This window comes from Poecilia reticulata, chromosome 22, assembly GCF_904066995.2.
Source record: "Poecilia reticulata chromosome 22, P_reticulata-male-v2, whole genome shotgun sequence".
NCBI lineage: Eukaryota > Metazoa > Chordata > Actinopteri > Cyprinodontiformes > Poeciliidae > Poecilia > Poecilia reticulata.
In genome coordinates this window covers 18,775,301-18,794,112 of record NC_088851.1, presented here as the reverse complement: position 1 = coordinate 18,794,112, position 18,812 = coordinate 18,775,301, and the positions used below count along the sequence as shown (strand labels likewise).

General features: G+C 39.5%; 1 protein-coding gene across 1 annotated transcript in view; it reads left to right on the top strand.

The window, feature by feature from the left end:
* The window catches only part of LOC103458496 (latent-transforming growth factor beta-binding protein 2), a 106,701-nt gene that overhangs the window by 83,424 nt on the left and 4,465 nt on the right, over window positions 1-18,812 (top strand). Inside the window, exons 28-38 of the mRNA XM_008399342.3 lie at window positions 3,057-3,179; window positions 3,791-3,910; window positions 9,483-9,611; window positions 13,013-13,147; window positions 14,671-14,868; window positions 14,951-15,043; window positions 15,183-15,311; window positions 16,829-16,969; window positions 17,107-17,280; window positions 17,372-17,617; window positions 17,976-18,128. Coding sequence (XP_008397564.1) covers window positions 3,057-3,179; window positions 3,791-3,910; window positions 9,483-9,611; window positions 13,013-13,147; window positions 14,671-14,868; window positions 14,951-15,043; window positions 15,183-15,311; window positions 16,829-16,969; window positions 17,107-17,280; window positions 17,372-17,617; window positions 17,976-18,128 — 1,641 coding nt within the window. The remainder of the gene's footprint in view (window positions 1-3,056; window positions 3,180-3,790; window positions 3,911-9,482; window positions 9,612-13,012; window positions 13,148-14,670; window positions 14,869-14,950; window positions 15,044-15,182; window positions 15,312-16,828; window positions 16,970-17,106; window positions 17,281-17,371; window positions 17,618-17,975; window positions 18,129-18,812) is intronic.

Sequence of the window (18,812 nt, the reverse complement as noted above, 5' to 3'; positions counted from 1 at the left end):
ACAGCAAATACTGGGGCCTAATTATCCTATAAATCAGCGGGTGTCGTATATTTTCTTGCAGTCTGCCACGGTGTGTACAGTGCTGACACAATGAAAGCCAGACCCCTCTGACATGAACCTACAGGGGGAGGAAAAGGGGAGGACAAGGGTTTGTGAGGTCATTTGAATGAAAGATAGGCTTTGGAATGTAATACCAATATGATTCTTGGTCCCAAAATGGAAAATGTATAATAAAAAGCTGACAACAGACTGAAACCCATTTTAATTTGATCCAGATTAGCAAGTTGCACCATAAACGTTTGAAAAATTTGAAGCCAAATAAATAACTCTATTCCCATGGAGTTACAGCATGTTTGTTTTAACGGTTTATTTTATTTGTTTTTCCTTATTTCTGCTTTAGATGTTTACCTTTTCATTTCTGTAGTCATAATATACCAACCGTTAAGATTTAAAAAAATTTTTACCCAGATGATTAATTCTCTCTATTCATTATTCTCACCCCAAGTGCTTTACTCAATATGTCATTATGCGGCATCCATCTATAGCTAAAGGGGCAGTATTATGTAAAATCTGCTTTTTTGAGGTTTGCATAATGTTATTCCCTCAACAAAATATACCTGGAGTGTTGCTTGATCATGCATGTTTGAGAAATCCTTAAATCTCTCATGGCAACCATTAAGCTGTGCAAAGCATGTGGGGGGACCAAGCGACAAAGCTCCTGCTCAGAGTTGCAGTTTCCAAGCTTCTGAACTTTTGCTTCACAGAGCACTCCTCCCCCACGACTTCCCCATTCAGCTCCTTCAGACTAGCCAGCAGCAATTAGCAAACACCTGGTGAAACCACACATCTGCTGAGCTCATCATACGAGGCACTTCTCAGTGCAACGCTGGTAAAAAGGGATAATAGAGAGGTGATGTTGTGATGACTTCCTGAAGAATCAATTCTTGATTCTTCCTGAAGAGCAGGACTTTGTTAAAGACACAGAGGCCCATTTTCAAGGCATTAAATTACCAAGTCTAATTCCTTTTAAGTCATATTTGATATATTCATAAATATATCAAAGTTTATATAAATTTGTATAACAACTGAACATAGTTACTAGATTGCGCTATAAAATGGCACGATGTGCCTGGAAAATACATAATGCTTCTCTTTTTAGTCTTGATTTTCTATTTTTGATACAACCTCCAAAAAAACACAGATTAAATACCTAAGTAACTTTTAGTTTATAGAAATTCTCAGTCGTGCCACTGACTTGGCCAAGGGTGATTTTGTTTAAAAAACGTAATAACATTAGATTTTTTTTCTCCTATGAGGTAGTTACTTGATTGCACTATAAAGTTTTTCTATGTACCTGGAAAACACATAATATTGCCCCTTTAAGTGTGTACCACTCTTTTTTAGTCTGAGAGAAATGTTCTCTCGGCAGTGGTAAAATAGGTTGGCACCAGACACAGAGGTTCCTGGTTCAAATCCTGCTTGCTCTCTCCCTGGGAATAATCTTGGGCACTGTGTAAGGAAGGGCATTTATCTTAAATTGATAACAAAATGACAAAATTGTTCTCAGCCTGTAAAGTGCCAGTCAGAAGTTTACATACACTCAACATCAAAGTGCATGCCGTATTCATTTAAGCTTTTAAACAATTGGTTATGGGGAGGTATTTCAGGGTAGCTGAATTGAACTTAATGCACTTGTACTCCTGGCAGAAAAACAGACCGTTAGTATGATGCTACTGCAGAAATGCTCGACAGTTGGCACAATGTTCTTAAGATTAAGTACAAACACATGTTTTACTATCCAAATAGCTCATTGTTTTTCATGTCTGAGCAATAAACTTTTCCCCTGAATGCATTTGGCTTGCTTCTATGAGCAGCTGCCAATTTCCGTTGAGGCTGAAGGTGTCAATTTTAAAGCAGTCCTTCGCTCTTGCTCAGCACACTCTGTCCATGGCAAACTTTAATTCATTTCACTATGGATGGACTATGAGATGTTCCTCTTGTTTTTATTGAGGACAAATGATCATAACTCTGTAAAGTGTCTCTACAAAGTATTCACAGTGGTTAACTTTTTTCAAATTTCTTTAGAAAGGAATGTCTTGAGGCACAAATTTGGAGAAGGCTACAGAAAAGTTTCTGCTGCTTTGAAAGTCCCAATTAGCTTTGTAGCCTTCATCATTTATAAATGGAAAACTCTGCCTAGAGCTGGCTGGCTGTCTAAACTGAGCAATCAGGGAAGAAGGACCTTAGTTGTACGTGATTAAGAACCCAATGGTTATTCTGTCATGGTTCCAGCATTCCTCTGTTGACAGAGGACAACCTTCCACAAGGACAGCCATCTCTGCAGCAATCCACAAATCAAGCATCTATAGTAGATTGACTAGATGAAAGCTGGTCCATAGTAAATGCACATGGCAGCCCATCTGAAGTTTGCCAAAAGACATCTAAAGGACTCTCACACCATGAGAAACTAAAGTCTTCTGGTCTGATAATTTTTAAAGGAAACCAGACATGGCTCATCACTAAGCCAATACCTGCTGCTGAGCCCACTTGACCTCAGACTGGGGTGACGGGTAATTTCTCAGCAGGACAAGGAGGCACATGACCAATATCTCAAAGTAGCAGCTTCAGAACTACTCTATGAATGTCCTGGAGTGGCCAAGTCGGAGTCCAGATCTGGATCTGAATCTGATTGAACATTTAGGGAGTGACCTGATTGTCTATATATGAATCCTATCCAACCTGATGGACCTTGAGAAGAACTGCAAAAAAGAATGGAATAAACTGCCTAAAGTTTTGTTAAGCTTTTGGCACCATATTCAAAAACACTTTTGAGGCTGTGTCTGCTGCCAGAGATCAACAAAGTGTTGAGCAAAGTCTCTGACAATGTCATAATAGGGTGTTTGTGTGTTTTGACCAAAGAGATTCATGTAATGGAATATGGAATGAAAAGGTGAAGCAATGTGAACACTTTACGGATGCACTTTATCTCAGTCCACCCTTCCTGCTATTATCTCTCATAATTATTTTCCTTTCTTTTTCCTTTATTCCTATCACAGATGTTGATGAGTGCAGCAGAGATGACGTGTGCATTCGAGGAGAGTGTCTGAACATTGAGGGTTCTTTCTTATGCTTGTGCGAAGCCGGCTTCAAGTACAACACTGATTCAGCTGACTGTGAAGGTACGATGGGCTTAAGCCCAACAGCGTTGGTGTCCAGTTCTGGTGGTCTCATCGTGGTGTTTGTTGACCCCCAGCTCTGCCATGAACTTTGCTCTCCATGTGTAAACCAGCGTGTCAGAGCTGGCCGTTTGATCGTCATGCTACATTAGGGCTTAAGCGTAGTGCTGTTGGCTATGATTGATTATCTATAGCACATGAGGACCTTGTTCCAGTGAAAGTGTCCAAGCCTGGCTTAGAGGCTTCCCTCTATGATCCCCAAGCTGAGAGGTTTGTGTGGCTGGAGCCCTGAACTCCCATTCCCTTGAGGAAAGCATGAATGACCCCATTGTGAGCAAGAGGTGTTTTTTCCCTCTGGAACGTCTCCCTTTTGCTCCTTCACAAGTTCTTTGGTTGCTGTAATAATATTGTTTTTGGCCATTTTTGTTGCCTGCTTCGTTTACTGAGGACAGCTTCACCACAGGCCTCTTGGCCAACTCCTATTGGACAGACATTACATTTTACGCACTAGAGCAGTGGAGGGAATACAAGTTTGCGTGTGGGGTGAATGTAGCTAATTTTAGACCCTTTTTGTGAGATTCCAACAAACATTGTTCTTTTTTTTGTTCTTACAGACCAGGATGAGTGTAAGGAGTTTGGAAGCTCGGTGTGTGGTACATGGAGCTGCAAGAACACCATTGGCTCCTATCAGTGCTTCATGGAGTGCCAGCCTGACATGCTTAGCGGAGACTGTGGTGAGTGATTAAATGACTTCAGGGCATTGTATTGGAATCTTATGTGCCATACCATACCTTAAAGCAGACATAATTGTGAAAGGGAATGAAAGTGAGATGTCCATTTTCATTCCGTCCCTCCTAAGCATTTGTTTACTTTTTCCCCATTCTTCTTGGCAAAATAGCTCATGATCAGTAAGATTGGATGAAGAGTGTCTGTCCACCTCTAAACTGAACAGACACAAAGACCAAAGTACCCTTTGGCCTTTGTAACATTGTAGGAATGTGCAATGTTAATCTTCCTTCATTAACAGTGTTTTGCATGTAGGTATGTTTTGATCTCAAGAGTAATGAACCTTCTTCCATACCAACACACATGGATTACATTGACATATTCATGGTTGAGAAAATCTTATCTATGTAGTCGTCCCATACATAAAGTGCAAGGCAAAATTCCCTTTGGAATCAGGTGCTTTAACTTGCAGAAGAGTCCCATCATTGAAACCTTAGAGTCAAGCTAGAGAGGGATAACAGTCTCTTCTCTTTGACAGTAGAGTTACTGAGCATCTCTGGTAAGCAGAGACAGGAGCTGAAACTTGATCATTTCTGTGGCCTTTTTGGGAAAGAACTGTGAAACCAGAGCTTGTTATCCTCTTTAGTGCCCCCTGTAGAGAGATTTAGCTTTTGCAATATATGAATGAAGAATGCATGAAGAATTGTCTGAGGTTACGGAATTAAACACCTGTTGCACAGAATGATCTTACAATTAGTGAATCCTGCATAGACTCACACATTTTTGATACCAAAGTAATTTAGAATAAGCTGTGACTGCATGATTTTCTGCTTCTCTTCATTACCATCCTAACCATGTTTGGCTGCCTTTCATTTCATTTGTTCACCATGTTGTCTGACTTACACAAGCTGGTAACAGCAGAGACCTTTAGAAGAATAAGAACTACCTGAAACCACGAGCTAACCTCCAGGTCATTAAAATGCATTTTTAGTTTGACTATTTGGAACATCAGTGTCTCACTGTTGCAGAATTTCCTTTTACAAGTGTTCACACTCCTTGAAACAGAAAGGATGACATTTTATGTAATTTATTGGTATTATATGGTACAAATCAACACAAAGTGGTGAATGTTTATGAATGGATGGAAAAATGCATGGTTTATAAAATTGCTTACGAATAAAAATCTTAAAATAATTATGCATGTTTGTCTTCATGTCCATATTTAGCTGCAGGTGTTTTGGGGCATATCCTAACCAGCTTTGCATTGTGCTTTTCAAAATAATAGTAACTTATGTAAGATGGGATTGAGCATTTAAACAGGAAGAGCAATTTCCAGCTCTTCCTGTTTACTCTCAAACGGACATCGGCCTGGGCTTTGATCGGACTATTCTTGCACATTAATATGCTTTGATTTAAACTGTTTCCTTAAAGTTCTGGTTGTATGTCTTGTATCTTTATCCTGCTGGATTATGAACCATGTCTCATTTGATTTGCAACCTCTAACATGATTTCTTCCAGAAATCAAGAATATGATCCAGAATATGATCCAGAATCTGACTAGCGTCCTTTTCATTTATTGTGTGTATTTTTTATTTTTTTGCAGCTTTCTGCTCATCATAATATTTTGCATGTAGATCAAACATTTCCATTTTGGTGTCACTAGACCAAAACAGACTCTTATAGTTCTGTCTTTCTTCTCACCAGTTGTCCTTTAAGATTTTCCTTTTGAGAGACTCTTCCAGCTTAACTGTAGATCTCTGCAGCTTCTTCCAGACTTACCACAGACTTCCAAGCAGCTTTTCTCGTTAATGCTCTCCTTGTTCTGCTCGTCATTTTAAAAAGATGACCTTGGGTTTGCAGTTGAGTGACACACTCTGGGGACTGAATGAGATTCTTGGCAGGATACACGGTGGAGCATCAGGACATTTAGTTTTCTTGCAATGAGGGGTAAAAAAATGGTGTCCAACTCTTTAATATTTTCTGAATGCTACTTGTGTTTTCGTGAGACCTGACACCAAACACTCCCAGTTCAGCACTGACTTGGCGCTCCAGTTAAAGAACTTGACCTCTTACCCCAACACCAAACACAACAGCAGCTTGTTTCACCTCACAACGAGAATATGTGGGAGATGCTGCCGTCACTTCAATAAAAATCCAAGGAGGGGAGCTCACTTACTTCATGGCCTTTTTTGACTGCTTGTAAAAATCAGCCGATATTTAAAATGGGAGCAGACGCTGTAATTTGCTGTTTCTGCAAGGGCCGGTGTTATGCCTTCGGAGGGGACAGCGGTTGTCGTTGGCGCTGCTCCCTGTTCTCATTTAGATTTAGGCGCCATGACATAAAAAAGGAAAAACAAATTTTTTTTCCCCCCACAGCAAACGTCACCCACAATTGTGCTATAATGAGTGCACGCAAGCCCTCCTTGATGCTGTGGTTATTGTTTTTAGTTTTTAGTCACACTCATAGTCATAACTTCCCTGAAGCTATGCCATGTCTTTAATAAGGCTTTCCTTAAATAGGAAATTGTCTGCGGTTACTCTCTTGCCTCGTATAAATGTATAGGACTTGGATGACTTTAACCTATTTCTTACACTTTGATAGCAATTTTTGTCATAGAGGTATGACCACAATATGCCAGATGAGTTTGTTTGTTGTTACCTTAGACAGGTTGTGGCTATTACAGTGAACCTCAGAGATTTACAAATCTCTGTACTTATGAGGTTCAGTAATCTGGTTGCACCTCTATTAAGTTGTCCTTTGTAGGAGTCCTTTTCAAAAGTTATTCAACTCTCTCTTATTAGGACTTTTTTTGCTCACAAGCTTTTAGATAACATTTACTCAGTGTGTTGTCAGGTGTTGCAGAACCTGTTAATCACTCATTCATCTAAGTCAGGTGGGTGGCAGTAGGAAATACTTTAGACATGTAAGAGAGTTGGAAGCCACTGGTCTACAGGATATGTCCCCCATTAAATGTGGAAAAGGTTTTGAAATATTTGATCATGTACTCAGTTTTTACATTATGCTCTGGCACATTATATTCATATGGGCGTGAACAAATTTCCGAGCAACTATTGCCCAGAATATATGGGAAAGTATGGAAAGTGTAGGGTGCATATATGATGACATGTAAGATACATCTCAGTATAATCCCTTTTTATACAGAGATCAGAGCACATCCTGTTCCAGAAACAGGTTTTCCTTGGTCAGATTATAAGGATACATGGTTGTTAATAACATGAGCTTCTCCCATTCCATTAAACTCTTTATTCTATTCTCTTATTTAGTTATTTTTTCCCCTATCAGGCAGTTTACAGCACCAGTAGTATCCTTACATAAGTCATTATTACATAGAAAAATTATTTTAAAAATCATCCCATTTCTGGTGTAAGGTTAGCTCTTGGTGTAGTTATCACATTTTCTTTAAATTTTTCATTTTATTTGCCAAAAAACCATTAGTGCTGTGATTAGCACGCCAAATTCTCCTTAGATGACACATGCAGATGGCCTGTCGAGTGTTCCTGTCACTCAAATATCCAGATACACAAAAGAATAAAGGCTATCATATTTGCTTTGTTCCTGATGCGCGCATTCCTCCAAGTGCAATAACTTGATTGCATCTTGTTGCAGCATATGGTTTGCAGCAGATTCTTTGCTCCGTTTTACACATGAATGAAATGCTGACTTCAGACGCTGATGATTTTGTTTATTAGCCTTCCCTCTCAGACCTCCCAGCTGGCTGCCGGTTTCATTCCAACATTCACAACTCCACTTGAGTTCTGCACAATTTATAAAAATGCTCCACAAACTCTTTACTAATTATTCTATCCTTGACTCAGCCCCAGAAATATTTCTCTGAATTTTCTTTCAGCATCTTCCCCAGTTTAAGTCTCAAGCAAGAATGAAAACCGAGTGGGCTGGCGGTTTTCAGTACAGAATGCATCTGTTCATCGTTCATCTTCTCATCTTGCAGCCAGTCAAGCCCACAAGTATATTCTAGCAATTTTGGTTCTTTAGCATTTCCTGACAAAAGTTCTGCGAACAACAAAGACAATTTTGTCTGTGTGGGTTTATTAGCTTGTGGGAGCCCCTGTCTCTGACCCCGGAGGTATGTTAGAAGCATTTCCAAGTCAGAACAGAAACTGACTCAGGATTACTGTTCCCAAGAGCTCTGAAAAGGCAGTTGTCTGTTCTGCAGGAGAAAACAGAACTCTGGCTGTGTGCACTTTTCATATCAAGCATGTTGTGGTTTCTCTAAACCGCTTTCTATTTTTTCTCAACTCACACAGCAGTTGTAGAGCAAAATAAAAGACCCCCAGCCCTTACCCTTCACTTATGTTTTTGTCCTGCTCTTGTAAAATGTTTTAAACCTATGAATCCCTCTTTCATCGCATAATTAAGCACTGTATCACACAAAATCCCAATAAACTGCACTGTTTATAACGTGAAAAATTCAAACCATGAATACTTTTCCAAGGCTCCACATATAATGAACATTCCATCATTCATTCTATAAATTGTTTCCTTTAAATGTCTGAAATGTTTTGTTGTCATTGTATTTATCATCAGATGTACATGTCTGCTAGTAAACTTGCTCAAATGGCATTTCTTTTCTCATCGTTTTGATGTAATTGTGTTTTTTTCTCGACTTGAGACGAGTTACTAAAACTGGAAACTGACAGAGTTTGCGTCAGCAGGCTTGGCAACTAGTGGGACATCAGACAGAAACCAGTGGCATGCCTAACTGACCAGAGGACAAAATCATGTGACAAAAGTGTGAACAATAAACTCTCTGATTGTTTTTTAAACAATTATAATCAACCTCATGCTTCTGCCGTTTCGATCTTTGGCCTCTCTACTTTTGCAGGAGATGCCAAGAAATACTAAATCATGTATGTAAGAAATTGCTAACAAATGTTGCCGTCAAACAACACTTGGTGGGGAATCACCAGAGCTGTGAGAAGGTCCAATGTTAACAGCCTCAACAAGCCTCCTTTTTACTGACAAACAGCATGTTGTTCTTCACATTTATCAAACTTGCTTTATGATTTACTACTGTACATGTGTTTGATATCTACCAGGTTCTCTAAAAAGCACCTTAAAATCATTAAAGGCTTTTTTGTTGTTTAAAAAGTTGATTGTACCATATTTATTAAAAAGACTGGCTTTGATATTTGACAGGAATATGTAAAAAAAAAAATGTCTTCATGCCAGATCTGAAGTCTGCTTTTCCCAAACAGCATGTAAAGTATCAGCACACTTGGCTGCAGCTTCTTACTTCTTTGCTACAGCGAAGAGGTTGTGGCAGATCCACGCCGCATTCACTGGCTGCAAAGCGAATATTTGAAGTTGAAGGATGACCAGCAGAGTTTGAAAACCTCTGTAAAAAATTACGCCATCCATATACTGTTTCTGACATGTTATGATGGCAGTGATCTGTTGTTAAATAATGGTCCAAGTGGTAGTCTGCATGTGGTACAGCTATTTAGGACAAGCGAGGCATGTGTTTACCGATTCAGTTTGAATGTCTGTTGTGCAGATTGAAAGTGTAAATATTCACGTTGCGCTCACTCTCCTTGCAGATATCGATGAATGCAACAATGAGACCATCTGTGGGAGCCACGGCTTCTGCGAGAACACAGCCGGTTCCTTCCGATGCCACTGTTACCAAGGCTACACCAACCCACCTGGAGATATTACCAGATGTGTTGGTATGTAACTGCTGTCACCTGAATTATTGAGTGGCTAGAAACTGAGATTTTATGTTTGTGCAGTTGTGAGTTCGTGCATTGTTCTACATTTGAATTTAAATGCAAAAGCAGATCTGCTCCTGAAACGGCATTGCTGTTCTGCCTATTTAAACAAGGCATTTTGCATCCTTAGGGGGAAAGTCTGCACATATTTATGTCAGTTTATGTACATCACAACCAAAAAAAGCAATGCATTCTCAAAGAATGAGTGAGCCATGTTGTTACACTGATTGTGATGTAAAAATGACCATCTGCGGAAAGCTGGTGGTAATTTTGGCTCGGATTGTAAAGATGAAAATGTGATTTTCTGCAGTCCTGGTTTTACAAAAACTGGTCAGAAATGTCACAAAAACTAGAACTCATCCTCTCAACTGAGCTTTATTCAATATTTTTGCAAATCAGGCTTGCCACACTAACATCCTTCAGACATTGCCTACTTTCTAGACTAATTTTTTTTTTTTTTAAAGTCCTTTAGATTCATTTTATAATATAAATTCGCAATTAATTCATGGCAGACATTTCTAATTGAGTGGAGAAGAAAGAACAGAAGGAAAAGAGATAAGAGGAGGACTGTAGAAAACCATGTGAAATATTTTTTAATCAAATGAGTAATCTAAATTGTATTTAGTTATTTTTTTTAAGTATATAATAAACTTTTTAGGATTGTGAAAAATGCTAATACTTCCATGTCCACACCCAAGCATTGTAGCTAAAGCTGCTTAAAAGCTCCCACAAACTCAGGCATACAGTGCGTGTTCTGTGAGCTGCTCACACTGTCTGCAAATGGTTACGATTTCATATTCGAGCGTACCCATTGCCTAGATTTCTCGTGAAGGTTTGATGAGCTAGATGGGTTCTCCTCAGACACTGCACACCTATTAGTGCGGCACAGAGTGGCAGTCTGACTGCTGTGCCTCCATTGGACTGTTTGCACATTTCTCTTTATTTCTTAAATAATTTACTGCATCTGGTTTTTGTGGTTGATGAACTGTAACATGATAGGCACAAACAAGTGAAAATCATTAACTTCTGCTGGACTTACCATGTGTGTTTGAATCTGCATATACTTAGTGCAGCCTGTTATTGAATCTGATACATGTGCAATGAAGTTGTAGAACATTTAGGAGCTTTGTGTTCTCTAAAGCTGTGGTTTTCAACCCTCATCATGTTTTAGATGTTTCTCTGCCTCATCTGAATCAAAGACATTAAATGCATTACCGCCTCAGCATGCGATTAAGTGCTGCAAAAACCTGGCAATTACCCAATTATTTTCCTGTGGAGGCAGAGAAACACCTAAAATATGCAGGTATCATGCTGGATTCTAGTTTATTGACCCAAATGCAGACTCACAAGAAACTGAGGACCAGATGCTGGGAAGATGTATGTACAGTGAATCTGGACAATGAGACATATATATACAATGATGCGCTCTGGGTTTCAGGGGGTTTGCCCAGCTCAGATTCTGAGGAGAAGCAAGAGGTTAATTAGGAACCAGTATATAGGGAATCTGCAGGATGAATGCAGTGAGGGGCTTACAGTATGGCTTATGGTTGAGGTGAGCTCTGAAGGAGAGGCGTGGCTCTGGGTAAGCTCAGAAATGAGCTCAAGACAAGATGTGGAAAAAGTCAAAACAACATGCATAAACAGTAATCTGACCAACAAGTGGGACCAAATGATTGATCCACCTCTCCTTAACGCTCCTGCAGCCGATTGCTGGAATCAGCTGCCTAAACTCTCCCACATAGATCCTCTCAACAAGAAGAGCACTCACATTGAATACAAATCTGAATCCTAACAGCAGGACAATTTTTCCAGAGAACCAGGATTAAAAACCATCAATTTGTGTTCATTCATTTCAACAGCAGGGGTTGTTGTGTTTTAGCTAGAAATGATTCTTAACAAACAAAATCCAATTTAAGTCTTTGGAAGCAAAGACATAATTAGGTGTCATTCACACTTTTTGCACACTGTATACAAATGTATATATATTTTCTAAAAAAATGTTACAAAATGTTGTGCTTATTTTGAATTGTCTTTATTTCTGTGTAAATGTGAGCTAAAATGCCATACACTGTTTCCCAAATCCTGAAAGTTGAAATAAATAGGCAAAACAATCTTCTATCCAGTCATTTATTCTCTATGGAAAATGGTTCAGTATTCCATTAGTGAGTGCCAAGAGCATGCTGGCAGCATGTTGTGTGACACCTTGCAGCAATTACTGAAAATAAAGATTTCCAGTAACTGTTGATCAGCCATGCCAGTCATTTGAAAGAGCTTTAAACAAACACTCAAACAAAATATCTTCAGCGCTGGAATTCTGACATATTTCTTCCGATATTACATAGTAGAGGACATGATTTGCGCTGTGTCCTTTTCTAATCAGTTTTAACTGATTGCATTGTCCAATCAAGATTGTTGTGTGACTGCTGGATGCTAGATACTGAGTAAATATACATTTATATGTCAACAAGAATCACATCTAGTCCCAGGGTAGGATATTAAGGCATGTTCTGTACTTGTTGGTGGAGCAAGACTTGGATCTGGGGAGAAGAGAGTGTATGTATGTAGGCAAATATGGTAGAGAATTTTTCTTAGGCTGTCAAGTGTACAAAAAAATTTACATCTAGCAAAGAGAATCCCTGGCAACTATTCTCTGAATATGAGGAGTATGAGTAAGAGAAGTTTGAGTCTCTTTATGGCCTAGTCAAAGTCCAGAAATGATTCCATTAAAAAAAACCACCTCAGCAAGTTTTGAAGATTGATTTTTACAGACACTGTATCCTCTGTGATGGTCAAAAACCTGCTCCTCCACATATGCAAAGCTAATAAAGATACTCTATAATTTGCAGCTGGAATTGCTTTATTTTCACATAGTATGGGTGGTTGTATTGAGACAAAAGTTGAAAAAGGTGAAGAAATCTGAATATTTTTGTAGCTGACTGATTAGACTGGACCAGTGTTGCAGAGGTTGATGGGACATAGACTGTTCTTGAGAAAAAAGTAATTCAGTGGTTGTAGTAAGGTTAAGCTGATATTCAATTCAGGATTTTTCTAAATTTCTCAACCTACTAATGTGTTTTGTAACACTTCCAATTGGCCAGACTTCATTATAATTTCTCAATGTGGCCTTGAGGATTATCTAAATGCTTTCAAAGTTTCTCTGTAGACTTCTGCCATCTTTATTTGTTCCACCATCCTTGTATCTGACCAAGATTGCGCCTTGCTCACTCCATACTTTCTCTAAGGCCAATTTGTTGCTAAGTTGTCTGCTTCAATTAGACAGATCGCCACAGTTATTTGTACTGTGATTGTGTGCCAGTCATGCCTACAGCATGCTTAACTCTCTTACTCTGCGTTTTCAGACCTGAACGAGTGTGAGATGAGCTCGGCGCTGTGCGGAGAGACCCTGTGTGAGAACGTTGACGGAAGCTTCCTGTGCATCTGCCCCAATGACAATGAGGAATTTGATCCTGAAACCAACCAGTGCCGCTCCATGGGTATGAGTAGTCAGAGGACTTAATTCTCTATCCTATCGTCGGGAGACGGAGTTTTCCCTGGTTTAATGAGCCGTCTCTTATTATGCAAACAAGGGTGACAAGGAGGACATAGCCTCCTCTGTAAATGTTTTTTTTAAATCTGTCTGTATCCATTCGTTTTAAAGGCTGCGACTGACTTTGGGTGGTTCACCTCCAAAAAATCTGCATTAGCCTAATCCCTGAGATAGATAATGATGCAAGTCCTACACAAAGCTCAAAGAAGACCTAATTCCTTTATTTAGAAGACAAACAAAGATAGCGTTCTTCTTACTTTCTTCTTCTTTTACATAAATTGACCTTAAGTAACCTTAAGAAACAGATGAGGCCTTTTGAACAATTCAAATACAGTGGGTATACACAAAATTGAACACATTTACGGTACATTATTGAGTGGCGCGCCCTCATTCGGGATGTTTTTTCTTCTTCTTGGCCACTAAATCCCGGTTATGCCTCTGTATAGCCTTTTGCCACATTCCTCTGTTTGCTTTTGACGTGTGTGAATCAATCATGTGAGTCTGAATTGGTGTGTTGACTCACATGCCAGTGTTTCCATTTGGCTAAGCCAGCAGCTTAGGAGTGAAATGCCTGAGCCCATCACAGTGGACAAATGAGCAGGCGACGGTAACACACGGCCTGCTGATGGATGCAGGGTGAAAGCAGAAGCAGTTTACAGTTATTACAGTGTGATGATGTGCCAATAAAGTGGCGCTTGATCACAATTGGATGTTTTAAGTTCTGCTAATTAGTGTAATTTCAGACAAAAATAAGCTTAGTAAATCCAAAATGATGAAGTAATTCAAACCAATACCCATTGGGTAAAAAGTAATTGGATAAACCTAATAAGTGGCTTTTGTAACATGGTGAATAACTCATTGATTCGCTCCTGGGGGAATTTTGGTAGACCAAACGTTTGTGGGGTTCACCACATGTTTTGTTCACCCGTGGATAATTTGCTTTCGATGTGATTCACTGGAGTCCCAAAGCCTATAAAACAACTCGCATCGCATTTGCAGCACCTTGTCAGCAGCCAAAGCTCGGAAGCATCAGTCTCTAATCAGTCCAGTAATCCTTGAATATTAGTGACTTTGTTTCTCACTTTTCTTAAGTTTTTTTGGATCAGCGTGTGATGTGTTGAATTTTTTAGCCCTTATGTTGTTGGACAGGATTTATTTAGGGGCTTCCTTGATTCTGAATGTCAGCTTTGCAATAAACATGTTCAATCAGACTTTATTCACAATTTAAAAAGGAATCAGTTATTATTAAAATATCTAAATATGGGTATCTGCTCAGGTTATCATTTCCTAATATTAAAATTTGTTTGGTCTGAAATATGTAGTTTGTGACAGAACTGCAGCAGCAGAAGAAATCTGCAAGAGTATGAACAGTGTTGTTTGGCACCATGTCTGTGTAACTGGTTATTTTTCTTACAGTAGTTCTTGTGATGTACTTTGTATACTAATGAAATGCTTTCTTTTTGTCTTCAGCTGCTCCTGACACTAAGCCGATGTCTACATCCACTCACATCACTGAAGAGAGGAAAGATTGCTATTATAACCTAAATGATGTCAACTTGTGCAACAACGTCTTGTCTCATAACACCACCATGCAGGAGTGCTGCTGCACAGCCGGCGCCGGCTGGGGCGACAACTGTGAGATTCACCCCTGTCCACCTGTCGGAAGAGGTACAGCATGAGGTCAACTCTCTGGAAAATTGATGTTTTCCTAATTTCAGCTCTTAGATTGTAACTTTTATGCGTTTTACAGACGATTACAACCAGTTGTGTCCCCATGGCAACGGATTATTAACTTTAACTGGGTCTTCTTTACTGGGTCATAGAGAAGACCTGCGCTACAAAGGTGAGCATATTTACTCGTAACGGGTCAAACTGGTTCAGAAAGGTGAAATATGATCATTGTATTTTTAGATTTATTTTATTTTATTATTTTTTTTTTTTTTTATATTGAGCAGTAACGAGTGAATTTGTCTTTCCTTCAGATGCAAATGAATGTGAAATGTTTGGAAGCGAGATATGCAAGAATGGGCAATGTTCCAATTTCTTTTCTGGGTATACCTGCTACTGTCAGTCTGGATATTTCTACGACAAAATCAGGCTTGAGTGTGTGGGTAAGAATTTACGTTATCTCACTTAGGTAGACTGCATTTCTTATTTATCTCATTCCTTCTATTATCTCATATTATTATCTACAGCTTTTTATCAAGAATTCAGATTTTTTTCCCCACAACTAGAATATCTCTCAAACATCCTAAACAAAAAAATAAGAATTAAGAAAATAAGAAGTGACAGCTAATCTTTTCATGACACATATGCAGGTGCTTGCACGAGATTTTAACACTATGATAACCTCGATTAAAACAGTCGGTGTTATTCAAAGCAAAAATATATAACAATTTAATTTCAGAAATTATTCCTACTGTTGGTTAACAAAAATATGAATTACTACACATGTAATGCAGTCTGTACGAATGTTTGCCAAGGTTCGAAACAGCTGCAGTTTCAAATCCGCTTACACCCGTCATCATTTCTACAGTTTGAGTAATAACAGATCAGACGAAGTGCTGAGGTGACTAAACATTTTCTCCAGCTATAAAACCCACTTGTTGTCTTTATCAGCCGGTGGAGGTCCACCGGCTGATAAAACACTCTGACATTTTTCTCTCATTTACAAAACAAATTTTACTGTTTAGAAATATTTCCCTGTTACTAAAAACATGGGCAGTCACGGTGTGAAAATGAAAAAAGAGCACCACCCACTGGTAGCATTAGTGGGCAACATAGCTTGACATTGTAGTAAATGTTAGCTAGTAACCTGTAAGCATATTAATTAACAAGCCGAGTGCAGCAGGTAGCTTGAACTCTTCATATTGACTGTTATGCTTGTTTTATGCTAAAAAGAATAGAACATTATTAAACAAATCCATTTTTTTCCTATGTTTAAAATCAAACAAGTAAAGGTCATACATCAGATTATTCTAACTGTAATAATAAAGGTGTTATATTATTATTTTTTAGCATCAGCAGTAGAAATTACTGGTTCTTTACAGTTATAAATGAAAGCAAATAGTAAATAGCAACAAGTTTCATTTTTGTGCAAAGACATCCACACCAGCTTAGTTTGTATTTTAAATCTCATTTTTATATATATATGTAAAAATCCCACAATATCACAGCATTCAAACAAAGGTTTAAAATAAAAGTGTGTAAGATAATAAATATAATTAATCTAAAACAGAATGCCAGACCTCTGAGTCTCTTTTCTGTAGCCACTTTATTTTAGACAGCTGAATGGAACTATGAAGAAACATGTAGTAAAGGGACATATTTATTTTTGACTATATTTCCTCTTTCATTGTTCTAACACTGCATCCTTCCTTCTTGGCTTCCTTTTTGTGGTGTTTCCTCATTCTCTCTTCCTTTCCTTCCTGCTGTATGGTGTGATGCCAACCATCTTTCTTTCTTTGTCCATGTTTTTTGCAACTGGAAATATTTCAAGACTGTCAATTTTCCCTTTTTTGTAAATGAGGGAAAAACAATGACAATGTCAAAGCTAATACAATAATATTTTCACTTATTCCGAATCTTCTCTGATGGATTCGTTCCATTCTTGTTCATATGTGGCCAGATTATGATGAGTGTGGATTTGGAAACCCTTGTGAAAACGGAGCGTGTGTGAACACGGCAGGATCGTTCAACTGCTTCTGCAGTCCTCCGCTAGTCCTGGACGGCACACAAAGTCGCTGCGTCAGTCTCAACACAACAGAAGGTCTGACACTCACTAATGCGCAGTATTTCTTTTAGCCCTGGTTCTTTAGGTGTGAAATGTTGTGCCGCTCTGATCTAATCTTTATTTAAACACTTCCTCTACTAATTTTTTGTAAAACCTTCTTCTTTCTCTCCAAGGCATCATAGATTCTGATCAGGATGTGCACGTAGATATTTGCTGGCGCCGACTCGAGGGGGACAACATGTGTGCAGAACCAATTCAGGAGCGCAGGACGACATACACTGAATGCTGCTGCCTGTACGGCGTCGCCTGGAGTGGTCAGTGTGCCTTCTGCCCCAGGAAAGACTCTGGTGAGGAGCAGGACGCGCATTGGACTCTGGTTCTCTCGTAAACCTTTGGTTACTGTAACAAACTAACGTTTTGCTTTGATCCGTCGTGCAGTTGATTATGCTTCGATGTGCAACCTGCCTCGGACGGAAGGCGCAGACAGCCTTCGAGAGCGGATAGGATACGAGTACGGAGTTGAAGAGCCAGAGCTTCCCCCGTACTGGGATAACTATGGCGGTGGCATTCCTGAAAGTGTTCCCATATTTACTGATGGCGACTACAGCAACCCGCAACCACCCTTTCGTGTCCCAGTCCTACGTCCAGGTGGGAGCCAACCCCAACCACTGGATCGCTATACAGGTAAGACATACTTCATCTCCTCCAGATCAACCCTGCTCCTCAAGACCCACTGCCCTTTATGTGCTATATGTTACCCTGCTTCAACACAGATGATTCGCGTGAAGGAACTTCAGCAATGGCCTGTTAATCAGCTGTCAATTGAAATTAAGTGTGCCAAAGCAGGGAAGCATCTAAAACTTGCCAGGAAGTGCTGATCTAGAGTAGAAACCGAAAAGATACTCTAAACATTAAAGTAACTCGTGCTCGCAAATAATTTGCATGCAATGAGCAGAAAGCAAATTACTTTTAGGTAGCTGTTTCTGAAATCTGATGTGATCTATTACTAACAGCCTGTCCGTCCGTCTGTCTGTCTGATCAGAGCGGCGCTACGACAGCTTTGAGGGTCTCCGAGCGGAAGAGTGTGGGATCCTGAACGGATGTGAAAACGGACGCTGCGTTCGTGTTCGAGAAGGCTACACCTGCGACTGCTTCGACGGCTACGAACTTAACCTGGATAAGATGGCCTGCATAGGTGGGTTCTTTCCCTCAGCATCTCATACATTCAGAATTTGAAGGACTGCGTCATAAGAATCTCTTCATCAATGCAGTAAGAAATCACTTTAATTGGGTTACTGTGAAGTTTTCCTGTCGAAGCTGAAAGCAAAATCTGATACTCGGCCTTCGAGCATAAGCTGTTCAGAGTCGTATCTTTTAGATGATTTCAGCATCCTTTACATCATCTAGCTTAAGGAGAAGCTTTGAGCTCAACAACCTTGCATGAGATTAGGTTTTATGTGAAAGTAATGAAAGCAGTGCACTCCTTAAAACATCGCTCACTAGCCTTTTGGTCTTAAATTTGTATGTTGCTCTCTGCCAAGAATGAGGAGACCTTGAATTTTAGCCACACGTATATCACATGAGATATTATATCTCTTTGGAGATATTTTGTTTGTCTTAGAAGAAAGTGAGGCTGTTTAGCAGTCCAGAGGTGCTATGATTGGAGCCTTCTGTTTCTGTATGGGCGTTTTGCCTCCAAGGCCAGTTGTCTTCCCATGCAAAGTGACTGAACTCTGAGGAAACACGTGCAACTTGTGCCATGCGTCCTCTTATAAATACCGCCTCTCGAATTTCCCCAGCAGGACATGACGTAAACAGAACGAGGGTCATTTGAGACCGAATGCTCGGAAAAAGATACTCAGACCTCCCGAGATGAAAA